A 14,117-nucleotide genomic window follows, 5' to 3' on the forward strand; every position below is an offset into this window, starting at 1 on the left:
CGTGATAAGCATGTTCTCATGTAAAATGTGATTTATCGTGCAGCCCTATTGGGAGCTAAACTCTGCAGGACAATGGGTCACCAGGAGCAGGGTTGAAGATCTGTGGTCTAACGTGTTTAATAATAAATGTTTATCGGTTAGGGGTAAGTAAACAGACATGTGCTGAATTAGAGACGATAAAAGTGAGTGGGTCCAATATTATTGATCGTAAAAAGTGAGCGGGTCTTGTACCACCTACACACAATGGTTCAGACGCCCATATATGTAAAGAACAATTTCATCCATATATGCTGCAAAAAACAAGAAGGTGCACTTTAAATATCAATCCACCAGTTCATTGTACATTTTGTATTTATTCGCGGGCCGAGGAAGTCTGGCAGTCAGATGTGATGCTCAGGAGCTATTCTGTTTTACCCTGATTGTGTTGGGCAGGGAAAAGCTGATCAGGGAGCATTTTTATCCCTAGGCTGATGATAAGATGAGGAGATCTGGCTCCAACAGCACCAGCGACACATAACCTCCCCCCAGCAGCTTCACACATACCCAACACTTCAACAGCCAGGGACCCTAGAGAAAGAGTCATATCAGCAGCGCTCAGCTGGTCACTATTTAAAAAACTGTTTGGTTGGAACTCAGAGAGCAGCCCAAGCTGAGAACAGAGCTGTGCCTATCTCCAGGGGTTGAGGGAACTTGGAGCCGTCACAAAGATATTTAGGCATCAAGTAGAGGAAAGAAAAAACAACCCCTTTTAAATAGGATCTTATCACCACCCTGTATGAGCACAGGAGGAACTACAGAGGAATCACCATCACTGGATAGTTTCCCACAGCACAACATCACCCCAGACATCACAAATTTCCTTGCTATTGAGGACTAAACTTCTTCTTTCTGCATTAATTAAAGCTGGCCTGATAACTCTACTAGAAACTGCTGTTTCTAATGTTAGAGCACCCTTGGAGAACATTTCCGAAAACAATGCATCTGCCAGGAGCTTCTTCATTTCTGTCTACATCAAAGGCAATTCAATTCTGAGTTAGTTTTTTTCTTCTGCATGCTAAGCTTCATTCATTGATCTAGTAAACACCCACTATTCACAAATGAATTAGATAGCTGCAAACTGGTTTGTATTGAGACTGGAACACTTAAAGTTCATTAATCACACATGAGATAGTGGCCGGCTGTAAGCTAAAGCTAGACGAGGTTGACAAATTTGCCAAGGCTGTCAGTGTATAACTCAAAGCATGATTTAGATATCAGGCGTGAGAGAATGCAAACAGGAACGAACATTAATTTCCCTCACGGTCATTTACTCACTTGCACAGAATGTCTTTAGTCGCTTCATCAAATCCGCTTGTTCTAATTAGAGCTCAACACTCAATGAATCAATAAAGAATTTTCAAACTTTTTCACACTGGGTTCTAAAGAAATTCATTTCAAACAGGTCATATTGTGTATTTTACACAGATTAATTTCCATGATTAATTCATTTGTATTAAGTTGCATTTAATGAAAGGGTAGGTGTAGGTGTACACAGATCGTGTAATCATGAGATTTTCCCTCACCTCCTACCAGAGTTATACCCTTGAGCCTCAACTCTTCTTCTGCTTTTGGTGTATTTCTGTGGCAGAATTACAGCGCCACACACTGGCCTGGCATGTATACTATATCATTTTAAGTTAGTTTCAGTGATCTCTTGTGTATGTAGATATTTCTTGAAACGAGGGGGAAAAAAAGATTGGATTGGGAAAGTTCTGGCTTCATGTGGATGGGACCTTGTGGATGGGAATAAATCAATCAATCAATAATCTTCTTATGATTTTCAGTCATTTGTGAAGATGACTGGTATTTATTTATTTTTTAAATCATCTTATAGAGAACGAAAATTTCAGTAGACTATAAATTTCCACGACCTTTCAAGACTTTATTAATCTGTGTTCGTTGGTAACATATGTAATAACATGATACACTGCCAAACACAGTACATTTTGAGAGCATGAAATCATCAACATTCATGAGCCACACAGAAAATAAAATTGTCAATTTATTCATCTTGCTTCAGAAGCAGTATGCCCACTCAAACAGTGTTCAAAAATAAATCCTAGAAGTGTTTTTTTGAATACAACTTCCCCAAAAAAATTTGATAATTAAATTCCAGGTAAAATTTTATAGGTAAAATTTTCTCAGTGCCACAAATCAATTTGAGGGGTTAATGCTTGGAGGGGGTCGTCGTGAAATACTTGATGATCAATGGCTGTCAAGTCTAGCTATCAATTAAGTAAGTAAGTCAATAAATAAATACATATTCAAAAGTATTACTAGTGGGGGTCACTCACCTTAAAGTGAAGATCTCTACTGATGAAAGGGTGGAGACAGCGAGGAAGGCTGACACCGTCTCCCTCTGCCTGATGGGTCTTGAGGGAACCATCACCACAAAGTTACTGTCTAAACGGAGCTCAGAGAGTGGCTGGAACAGCCTTACACTGCCGATCCTGCGCATGGGTGTGGGCCCTGAGAAGTAACCGGCCGGACCCATTTGGCCAGTGCGGATGGAATTGGTCTTGCGGGAGTCCTCCGAGCTGCATTCCCCAGTGTCAGTGGTTTGTAGCATGTAATACAGCTCCACAGGAGTGCCTTCAACTTGCTCAGGAGATCTCTGTCGACCTGGTATGACGCTAGGAGGACTGAACCAGCTAGGCAATGGCTCCAGTTCAGCCACACAGAGTCCGAGTTCCCCTTTCAAACGACATGTGCCTCGTACCTCTTGGGTTTCATGGAAGGCAAACATCCTGACACATGGCAATTTGTTCACGGCGCTGTAGTCATCCCAATCACGGCCTACTAAGTAGAAGAGAACCTGAACCTTTGGCCAACTGGGATGGATTCGCTCACTGATAATGAAAGTCTGCACTTTCCAGTTAAAACTAAAGAGAGGAGAGGAAGTGGATGATGGGGACGTGGATGTAGGGTTGTTAAAGAGTCCCGGGCCCAGAAGATCCATGGGCACGGGCTGTTCCACATACAGCGGTCCATAACTGGCATTGACCGATGGCATCTTTCTGGCTTGTTGGATAAAGAAAAGTTCTGTACGAACCTGCAGGCTGGAGTTTCTCATGATGTCCTGGTTGGCTTCTTTCAGGAAGAAGGCAGACTCTGCATTTAACACCTGATATCGGACCGGAAGATACGTCGGGATGGCACCAAATCTCTGCAGTCCTTCCATCAGCATCCGACTGTCGATGACTGCCAAATAATGGAGAAGACAGGAAAGACATCACTCATCTATCTATCAGACAGTAAGACCTCTAAACCCGACCTAGCTACTTGCATGCTCTTACATGCTCTAAAGCAAGAGTCATTTGTCTCCACGCCCTATTCTGCAATCCCATCTCCAGGCAACTGGACTCTTTTATTGAATGCCTTCAACCAGCAGTTCACTGCAGATATTTGGGGTGATGGAAGGACCCAAGAGGCTCCATTGATTTTGCGTCACAGCGCAAGTCTGAGAGAAAGAGATGCTGGAGATTTGTGACAGCTGGTGGCAGACAAATGCTATTGGTGCTTAAGGCAGACACTGCAGCACAGCAGGAAGATGCTTATATACCATTGTGCAACAAAGTATTTCATGGTTTATTTATAGGTTTGTGCCAGTGAATATAGATTGAGTTTGGGGATTTGTTCTACCGCATTTGTATACAGAAAGTTAACTTTGTTTTATTATTCTTTTAATGTAATCACCTATAATAAATCAAATCATCTCATGAATAGTGAGTTAATATAGTGGAATCAGTTTGTTTTGTTTCAGGGGAACCAGATATTGAAAACAGTATTGCAAAATGTCAGTAAAGAAAGGTGGGAGTAAAAGTTTACTCAAAGACCATTTTCCTGTGGGACTAAAACATTATTCTTTTTGGCAGCAATAAAATAGGAGAAATAGAAAGAAAAAGGGAGACAAATAAAGAGTAAATTCAGAGAAAAAAAATCATAAAATGTATTTTCAAAAGTGCTACCATAAAAATAAAAAAAATAATTAATTTGCAGATACTGTGTCTTTCTCTTAGAAACTAGCAGATTATCACATCTAGACATTTGGAAGAATCAGATGGGCATTTTCGCTGAAAAATGTCAGTAAACCAGTAATTCTGTCAATTCAGTCTCTCTGTCAAACAAAATGTTTAGCAAAAATATTACATGCTCAATGTGTACTGGAAATGTTCTGAGAAACTAGTGACTCTTTGATCAAACTTAACCTTTGATCAAACCTTTGATTAAAATTTGGAAAAATCAAATAACTAAACAGAATAGTATGAATTGAAGCCTTTATATGATTAAAGCAGATTAAAGGGGTACTTCAGCGCTGAAAAGATGAATCTGTATTTAAACTGGGTCATTAATGTAGTAGAAATGTGAAATTATTTTTGAATTTGGTGTCTTCTAGACTGAGAAAAGACCGAAAATTTATTTTTGTCTCATGGGGATGAAAGACTACAATTCCCAGAATGCTTCACTGCCCTCCGAGGCCACTCCCAAAGCCACCGCTACTGGATTACAGTGACTGAGTTTGAGTTAGAGAACAGACATTACAATTAAATACTGAACGTGTCTGTTCAATATAACGTTCGACCTTCTGCAAGAACCAATAAGGTTCATTATTATGTGTTAAGCAGCACGTTTGAGCTTCTGCAAGAACCAATGAGGTTCATTCTTGTGTGTTATGTGGCATGTTTGAGCTTCCGCAAGAACCAATGAGGTTCATTCTTATGTTTTATGCAGCACGTTTGAGCTTCTGCAAGAACCAATGAGGTTCATTCTTATGTTTTATGCAGCACGTTTGAGCTTCTGCAAGAACCAATGAGGTTCATTCTTATGTTTTATGCAGCACGTTTGAGCTTCTGCAAGAACCAATGAGGTTCATTCTCATGTGTTACACAGCACGTTTTTGCTTCAGCAAGAACCAATGAGGTTCATTCTCGTGTATTACGCAGCACATTTTAGCTTCAGTAAGAACCAATGAGGTTCATTCTTGTGTGTTATGCAGCACGTTTGACCTTCCACACGAACCAATGAGGTTCATTCTTACTGCCATTTCACACCGCAAGCATGAGCGGCGCATATTTTTTTCGGCGCCCATGTTAATCAATGAGTGCATTCACACCGGCAGCAGCAGAAGCGCGTGATTGTCAAGCAGGAGCGTCGCGTGAGCAGCAGTGAAGTGGGGGTTTTCGACGGCGAGCTTATTTTTGCTGCGCTGCTCACACTCAATTAAAATGAAAGTACACTTTTAATGTACAAAATAAGTATGGTTTCACACAAAAAGTGGCCAAAATGCACACAGGAAGCACGTGTAGTGTGTTTTAAGAATAAAAAGTATCTCTGGAAGATTTACCCATTTAAACTTGTTTTAAGTATTCAGTTTGGATGAAAGTATAGTTATGATTATGACAAATAAAGTAAACTAGCCAGAAAATATGATGAACTTACTTTTAGTTTATTATGTAATACTCAAACAGGTGAAGGCTCTAACATTGTGGGAGCTACTGTGACTCATACTGTGACACTGCACAAACACTTCCAGTGTGAATACTCTCGCGCATCTGCAGCTGCAGTGACGGTGTAGTTACGCTGACGTGAAGCTCACGCACTGCTCACGCTTGCGGTGTGGCAAGTGTGGAACGTGTGGAAATGGCCGTTATGTGCTATGCAGCACGTTTGGCCTTCCGCAAGAACCAATGAAAAAGACATGGATGATTACGTTACTGTCTATCATCGTCTAAAGACCTCCCAAACAATTTCATTGGTCATTGGCATAATTACTCCTCTATGGATCAAGTCCAGCCCAAACTGCCGGAGCTCAAATGTTGTGGGGACGGGGCTAAGTTCGGCGGGCATCCAGGCTAAGCTTCGACTAGAACCAATGGGTTTCAATCTCATGTGTCATGCAGCACGTTTGAGCTTCTGCAAGAGCCAATGAGGTTCATTCTTATGTTACACAGCACATCTGAAGCAAGAACCAACAAGGTTAATTTTCGTATTATGCAGCACATTTTAGCTTCTGCAAGGACCAATGAGGTTAATTCTCGTGTTAAGCAGCATGTTTGAGCTTCCACAAGGACCAATGAGAATCATTCCTGTGTTACGCAACACGTGTGTTCTGGCGAAGAACTAAAGTCTTACAATATTAAATATATTATTACACTGTAAAAAATTTGGTTGTTTTTTGTTGGTTTAACTTAAAAAAGTAAGTAACCTAGTTGCCTTAAAATTTTGAGTTTATTGAAATTAAAAATTTGAGTTGATCCAATGAAGGAAATTTGTTTAATAAATTGAAACTCAAAATATTATTGTATCTGAACCACATAAAAAAAATTATAAATCATGAAAATAGCACTATTTGGCATGTTTCACTGCATCATCAGAAATAAAACACACACAATTACCCAATATGCTTACAAAATCTTTTAATAATATTTTAATAAAGGTTGTCAAATCTAAAAAAAAAATTCATTGTATTAACTCAAAATTTTAATTTCAATGAACTCTTTTATGGCAATGAATTTTAGGGCAACCAGGTAACTTTTTTCTAAATAATTTTTTACAGTGTACAATAATACAATTATTGAATATAATTATTGAATAAAACATTAATATAAATATTGTATATGTATTGGCTGATATTAGTGATTATAATATATGATAGCTATATATAATACATCAAAGATTGAAAAGCTTCACAGGCAGAAATCCTAGATTTATCCTAGAGCAAATGGAAGAGAGCTAACAAGACACAAGACACACAAGCGTTTCATAAGTAGTCAGTGCCTGAACATACATGCCCCCCTTATCCTAAGAGCCAATTACAAGTGAGAGCACAAGCTTGTAGTGGCATACAGCATCTAATCACTTCACAGCAATACTGTTCAACCCCACCTCAGTATAAAAGACCTAAGCATACATATGCACAGATTATACAAGTACAAACAGAATTTTGTGTGGTGAAATTAAAATATCAGTGCTCTGAGCAAAAATAACTAAAATAAATTGTAAATCCATTCATGACTGTGTGATAAAAGAGAAAACACATTAAAACTGTTTCATCTCTGCTGGATCAGTTAAAGTGCTCCTCTTTTTTCTCTGAAATTAACATATGTTCAACCTAAACTGTATTTAAGTCTTAATTAGCAGGTGAGCCAAGATAATTTGCTCGGGTTAAAATCTAATTTTGTGTGTACAATTTGGATATAGCTCAGACTTTTTCTTTTTTTTTTAAACTGTCAAAGGGATGTCAAGACTGTTCTCTCACTGAAAAGCATTTACCTAAAGGTGCCTATAGCACATGGATTGGCAAATATAGACGAAAATCCATCTCAAACAAATGGTAGAGCAGGTAGGTTCACAAAAAAAGGACCAGACTGTGATAGTTTGCGGATATGAAGTGAAATCATGCATTAAACAAAGTGTTGCAGGAGGGAAAAAAGAGCTGACACTCAAGCTTGTCACCATTCTTTAGTGAACAACAGTTTCAGACAGTGTTACAATTGTTTCATTCCTATTCAAAGCACATTTTGATTGATTGCAAGATAACCAGTTAAGCGCTATACTTAAATATTTTGACTAAAAATATGGTAGTAATTCATTAGAATACAGACAAGAAAATATATTACAGCATGAAAAAGGTTCATACATTTCGCTGTTGATAATGATTTGTGTGGGAGGAGATCGTTCTTCATTTAAGTTTGTATCTAATTTTATAAAAGGCTCAGGGTTTTCTTTTATGGTTACATTATTCTTCATAAAGCAGACTCTTGTTAGCAGAAGATACAAGAATCAAAAACTGAACTCTAAAGTCACACTCAGATATACACCGGAAACCTTTTTTTTCTTCAGATTTCTTGATGGCCACTCCACAGTCCGTCCACTACAGTCAGTCACTCCACCACATACTAGATTTTTCCATATCAATTTAGTGAGAGTTGATGGCTTAGATGATACTCTGAACAAGTAACTGAAATACATGCTGATAACGGCGCATAAGCACGCTAAGGGGCAATTCAGGAGCTGTTAACTAATTTAGGATATGCTGTAGCATGGAAAACTGTCCCAACTTCAGATTCGGGCCTTCAGGGAAAGTTAACATAGTAAGGTTTTGAGGCATCATAATTGAATTGCCCTCGGGCCATTTTCGCAGCTGCCAATGAAGAAACGTGCATAATCCTACTGTAAGTGAAGTAGTAGTTTTACAGGATAGTGGCCAACTGCTGAGCTGATAGATAACATTAATAATGGTAATTATTCAGAGTGCCCACACTGCATACATTAAATATGTAGGTAGCGTTCGGGGTCTGGGGTTAAACACTTAAAGGCAAGTAGGACGACTGCACACATCTTTCAATTGTAGTCATCTAATAGAAAGGCAATCAATAAGCCAAATCATATCTTAGTCCACTTGAAAAATTAGGTGTTAAGACTGGGTAATTATGGATACCCAAGACACAATATTACAGTGCAATAGTATTACGGTAAGCCACTGAAAAAAGGAAGAACAAAATGTAACCCTATTTACAACCCTAACTGAGATGAAGCAATGCCAAGGGTTTGGAAAGAATATGGAGCCATATGGTCATTCCTCATTTGACCATATGCAGGAACAACTTAAATAAAACTAAATTTTTCTAAATTTATTTTCATGTTATGGCATATAAAATACAATAAGTAGCTGATGTTACATTTCTATACCATTTTTTCAAATACACAAACTATAAACCCCCAGAAAATGACAAGTGAATTAGACATTTTTTTGGTAATCAAGAGATTGTTTTCTTATATATTTTTGCATTACATGTATGTAGAATATATAATAGATTTAATGAATCATTCTCCTATAGATATGTAATAATGCAATTTAGTAAAAAAGAAAAACTTTATTTGATATTTATAATAATGTTATTGTTATGGAGATATAGCTTTGCATGTTATAGGCAGTATAATGCGTTATACTTTTGGATGAATACAGTTTTTACTTTTAAGTCCTCTTGTTGGACTTAGTTATAAACTTACCACCAAAGTGTCTTTCATTTACAAACCTCTTTAGTATCCGGCACAAACAAATCTTTTGTGTTTTTTGCAGGTCTTTTACTAATGTAAAGTATAAGAAATTTATATTAATCTCGAGACTTTATTAATTTTACTACTTGGCAGTTATAAGTGTTTTTCTCATATTGTTTTATTTATTTATTTATTTTATCCCAAGAACACCCATGGTAAAACCGCTATAATGCACTGCCACTTGTCGATGATTTATTTAGTCTCAAAGATAACAATTTTTAGTCATGCAATTTGTAGTCTGTACCAGATTACATTTCAGAAACCAACACTGCACATAATTACACGCTGAGAGATAGAACAAGACAGAGACAGGGAGGAAGACAGAAAGTGCACCAGCTATCTGGGCATCGAGCACATGTACTGATTGCATCAGTATTGTGAAGAGAAATTTCAGCATGTAAGCCTTATCGGAGATGAGTCTGCCGAGCAAAGGGGAGAAAATTAAGCTGATTTCAAATGTTGGCGGTTGTGAAACGAGCAGAGGGGAAAATTAAGCCTATGGAGAGGATGCCACTGACAGACATGAAGCAAAAAAATTAGCTTGTCATGTATTTAAATACAGAATCTTTCCATGTTATCCTTAAGGTTCAAGATTATTTTATTTTATTTTATTTTAGAACTAAAGGCAAAATTGCACCCACCACTTAAAAGCTACTTGACATTTAAGTAAATGAACCCTTAATTTTTCTGTTTACATCAGTGCAACTGCTTGTTGTGATCAAACTGCTATCAAGCTGTGTTCGGCCTCGATTAAGCTCCAAAAATAATAGATCTGTTTAGTCATGACGTCGGTTAGTAGGCCTGTCTGGAAGGCTGATTTGCTGTGGGTCAGCATTCCCATTGGGAATTTCAAATAGGTTTTTAGGTTTTTAGATTTTTTTCAATTTATGAGTAAAACAAGGTCTAACATTACTTAAAGATACTTTCATGCTCTACAAAATAAATCGCACAAACTCACATCTTCTCTGTGGTCGTTAAAAATCCCAGGATGTCCTTCGGTAAAGAGTAGGGGTGTAACCCCGGCATCCTGGCCAAATTTGACAACTGGCCCCTGTCCATCATGGCCTCCTAATAATCCGTATAATGGCTTCATCACTCTGTCTCCTCTCCACCAATCAGCTGGAGTGTGGTGGGTGTTCTGGCGCAATATGGCTGCTGTCGCATCATATAGGTGGATGCTGCACATTGGTGGTGGTTGAGGAGATTCCCCCTTCTATGTAAAGCGCTTTGAGTGCCTAGAAAAGCGCTATATAAATGTAATGAATTATTATCCTTTATACATAATTAAATTGTAATTAATTTTATTCCATAAAGTGATTCACATTAATGTTGGTAAGATTTTATGTTTTTAATCTCTCATGTTCGCCAGACATTTTTTTAACCTATTTTAATATGTTTTACAATGCAAGTTGTGTTGCTTAAAGGAACACTCCACCGTTTTTAGAAACAGGGCTTATTTAATTTCTTTCCTACATTTAGATATGTGGGCAAATGCATTTTTGTCTCAGTGCATGCATTGTTTTAGTTTGGTAGGGTCGCCGCTAGCTTAGCTTTGCATAATGAATGGAATCCTATGTTGCCAGCTAGCATGTCCCGAGTAAAAGTGATCCAAAAAAACAACAACACCTAATTACTTCTTGTGGCTTGCGTATTCACAACGAGTACAAATAGCGATGAAGATTAAGATTTTGACTTGGGACTACATTATGGGGAAGTGCAGGCAAAGCACTGCTACTTGGGCGCAGAGATATCACAGCTCTCATCCTCACGTCCTCCGGCTGTTGAGCAATCACAATGTTTTGCGTGATATCTCTGCGCCTAAGTAGCAGTGCTTCGCCTGTGCTTCCCCATAATATAGTCCCAAATCAATATATGCCTAGGAAATCGGCTAATCTTAATCTGCATCGCTATTTGTACTCGTTGTGAATACGCAGGCCACAAGAAGTATTAGGTGTGGGGGGGGGGGGGTTAATCACTCTTCCTTTAAATATTTTTCCTTTATTCTTAGCTAAAAACACTTAGTTCTTTCAAAAATATATGTGCTCATTAATGTATATTTACTTCTTTCAAATAATAAAGTATTCTCATAAGTTTTTAATATGCCATTGAAAATACATACAGGTGAGGGGTTCGAATGCTGGTCGCCATGTTGCCCCTCCATCTTGAAAGTACATTAGCCAAAGAAAAAAAACATTTTGCGTTTTAACACTCGATGGCACCATGTCGAATGTGAAGAGGGGGATTGTCATGTTAATCTTGGACTAAATCGGCCACCGTAGGAGTTAAAACAAAATCAGAATTGAGAGGAATAGAAACTATTATTCACTGGATGGTCCCTTTTCACCGCTAGTTAGGGGAAAATATTACACAGTGTAGCTTTAACAAAAAAAAAAAAAAACGAAACATTACAAAAGCATATAAAATCACAATTGTTACTGTTTATATCGCTAACATATATTAGACTGCTATCTTACCGCTGCTACAAAAGGATAACTAGAGATTTTGTATTACCCAAAAATTGATATTTCAATAATGCTTTTTTAATGTTTACTTTTTGAAGATATTACCTATAGGTTTCTGCAGGGGTGTAGAAGAAATCCACCAAAAATCTATATTTGTATTAGTACATTAACACAGAGATGGCCTCAAAGCTAACACATATGGACTAATAGCTACAGAACCCCAATTTAGATTTCATGAGGTTTCAAAGCTAAAAGCTATTGCACGGAAATCTGGAAAAAAATTAATCAGACATGCTGTTCAATTCGAAATATATAAATAAATAAAAACACTTGTATAATGAAAGCTCACCACCGTGTTGGCCAAACTCCAAATGCATGAGCATGTGGCAGAGAGACTGAATCTCTGAAACGACACTGTTTCTGTTTTAACTGATGACAGGGCTTTGGATGCATTCAAAATGCTCTGTGGATATTTAGCGCCAATAAAACCACAACTCTAAATTTATGCATGGCAAGATGGCATTTAATTGCATTGAAAAATGTTTGATCTCGATGAAGAAACCACATGTTTTTTAGAGTGTCCAATATAAAATGCTTTAATCATGATCAGCATGGCAGCCAAGTTCAATCCTAAATTAATCCAGTGACTAATACATGTACACAAACATAACTACATTTTTCATTAGCATGACAAAAGCACAACTGGTTTCATAATAGTGCTGCTTTTCCAATAACCAGCTACTTATTCCAATGTGTAGCAGTATGACGTGACAAAACACTAGATAGTCACCAAATGTGCATCAAATATCTCGGCCGAGATCCAGGCTCAGGGTTGGTAAATGTTTTGCCACATCAGCGCAAAGTTTTTACTTACTAAAAAGAAGTATACTTCAAATTAATTTTATGAAGTATACCTAAAGCTGCAGTCTGTAACTGTTTGCGCTCTAGCTGTTAATAAACAGAATTGCATGCATCTTGTGGAAGAACATTGCAGCCGGAGCTACTTCTCTATGTTTATCTCAATGTCGAGTCATGCAGGGACTGTGCTCCTCCGCAGCAGAACTAACCAGACTGGTCTGAAATAGTCCCAATATGAACACTTATTATAAGTGTACCATCATGATTCAGGATAAGACAAAAACACGGTTTGGAAAATGGATTCATGTTGTACATTCTCATTATAAACTATTTGTAAATCTTGAACACAAAAAAGTTACAGACAGCAGCTTTAAGTAATGTTGAAGTATATTTTTAAATATATTTTATGTAGCAAGTACTTTACTTTATGTTTTAATACTGCTTGGGACTGAATTGCCCCAATTTAGTATATAAAAGTATACACTTAAAGGGTTAGTTCACCCAAAAATCAAAATAATGTAATTTATTACTCCGTTCCAAACCCCTAAGACCTCTGTTTATCTTCCGAACACAAATTAAGATATTTTTGTTGAAATTCGAATGCACAGTGAGGCCTGCATAGCCAGCAAATGACATTTCCTCTCTCAAGATCCATTAATATACTAAAAACATATTTAAATCAGTTCATGTGAGTACAGTGGTACAATATTAATATTATAAAGTGATGAGAATATTTTTGGTGCGCCAAAAAAACTAATGGCCGATTTCAAAACACTGCTTCATGAAGCTTCAGAGCGTTATGAATCAGCATATCGAATCAGCGGTTCGTAGTCAAGTCCCGTGATTTCAGCAGTTTGGCGGTTTAACACGCGATCCGAATCATGATTGTACTTACATGAACTGATTTAAACATGTTTTTAGTACATTAATGGATCTTGAGAGAGGAAATGTCAATGTTGGATATGCAGGCCTCACTGAGTAATCGGATTTCAACAAAAAATAACTTTTTTGTTTGTGTTTTGAAGATGAACGGACGTCTTACAGGTATATTTATAGTACACTTGTTTAAACTTCTTTTTCATAAGGATCACAATCCTGGGTCACACAAGCAGCAACCAAACAATGCTGCAAATTGTAAACGCAAGCATGACACATCATAGTTAGTTTGAAGAAAACTTGTCAAGTATATTTAAAAAAGGATGCAGTGGAACTTGTTAGCTATGGAGGGGTTAGATTGCAGTGAATTGCACTAGTGTTCAATTGGAAATCTATATTAATAAATACTGTATGCAGTCCTGTAGTTGGCTACTTCCCCAGCTCCAGTGCCCACAAGTTCAGTATCATAGTGTTTAGTCAGACAAATGACAGACGAATATTTTAAAAAAATCCATTTGCCTAAAGAATGTGTCCATCCAAAGTTGCAAATTTAAGTTGCACACAAAATTGGAATATCGCATAAAACATTTGTGAAAAAGCAGCATTTCCATCCTGTGTGTTCAAGAGAATAAAATCATCACTTCCTAGGGAACTGGCACAAAATATCTAATAAAAATGGAAGTTGCTGCAATCAGGGAAGCCACTTTGGCTCTTTTGTCATAAATCAAATGACTTGTGCGCAGATGAAAAGCAAAAAAGTTGTCATGGTTTCTTTCTTTCTTTTTTAGAATTGATGCACCCTTTTGGCATTTCCATCCAGCG

The 14,117-nt window shown here is 37.5% G+C and overlaps 1 protein-coding gene across 1 annotated transcript in view; it reads right to left on the minus strand.

Moving 5' to 3' along the window:
* The window catches only part of si:dkey-112m2.1 (transmembrane protein 132C), a 176,840-nt gene that overhangs the window by 129,055 nt on the left and 33,668 nt on the right, over positions 1–14,117 (minus strand). Inside the window, exon 2 of the mRNA XM_067423619.1 lies at positions 2,334–3,240. Within this exon, the coding sequence (XP_067279720.1) occupies positions 2,334–3,240 (907 nt within the window). The remainder of the gene's footprint in view (positions 1–2,333; positions 3,241–14,117) is intronic.

This window comes from Pseudorasbora parva, chromosome 18 (genome assembly GCF_024679245.1).
Source record: "Pseudorasbora parva isolate DD20220531a chromosome 18, ASM2467924v1, whole genome shotgun sequence".
Classification (NCBI taxonomy): Eukaryota; Metazoa; Chordata; class Actinopteri; order Cypriniformes; family Gobionidae; genus Pseudorasbora; species Pseudorasbora parva.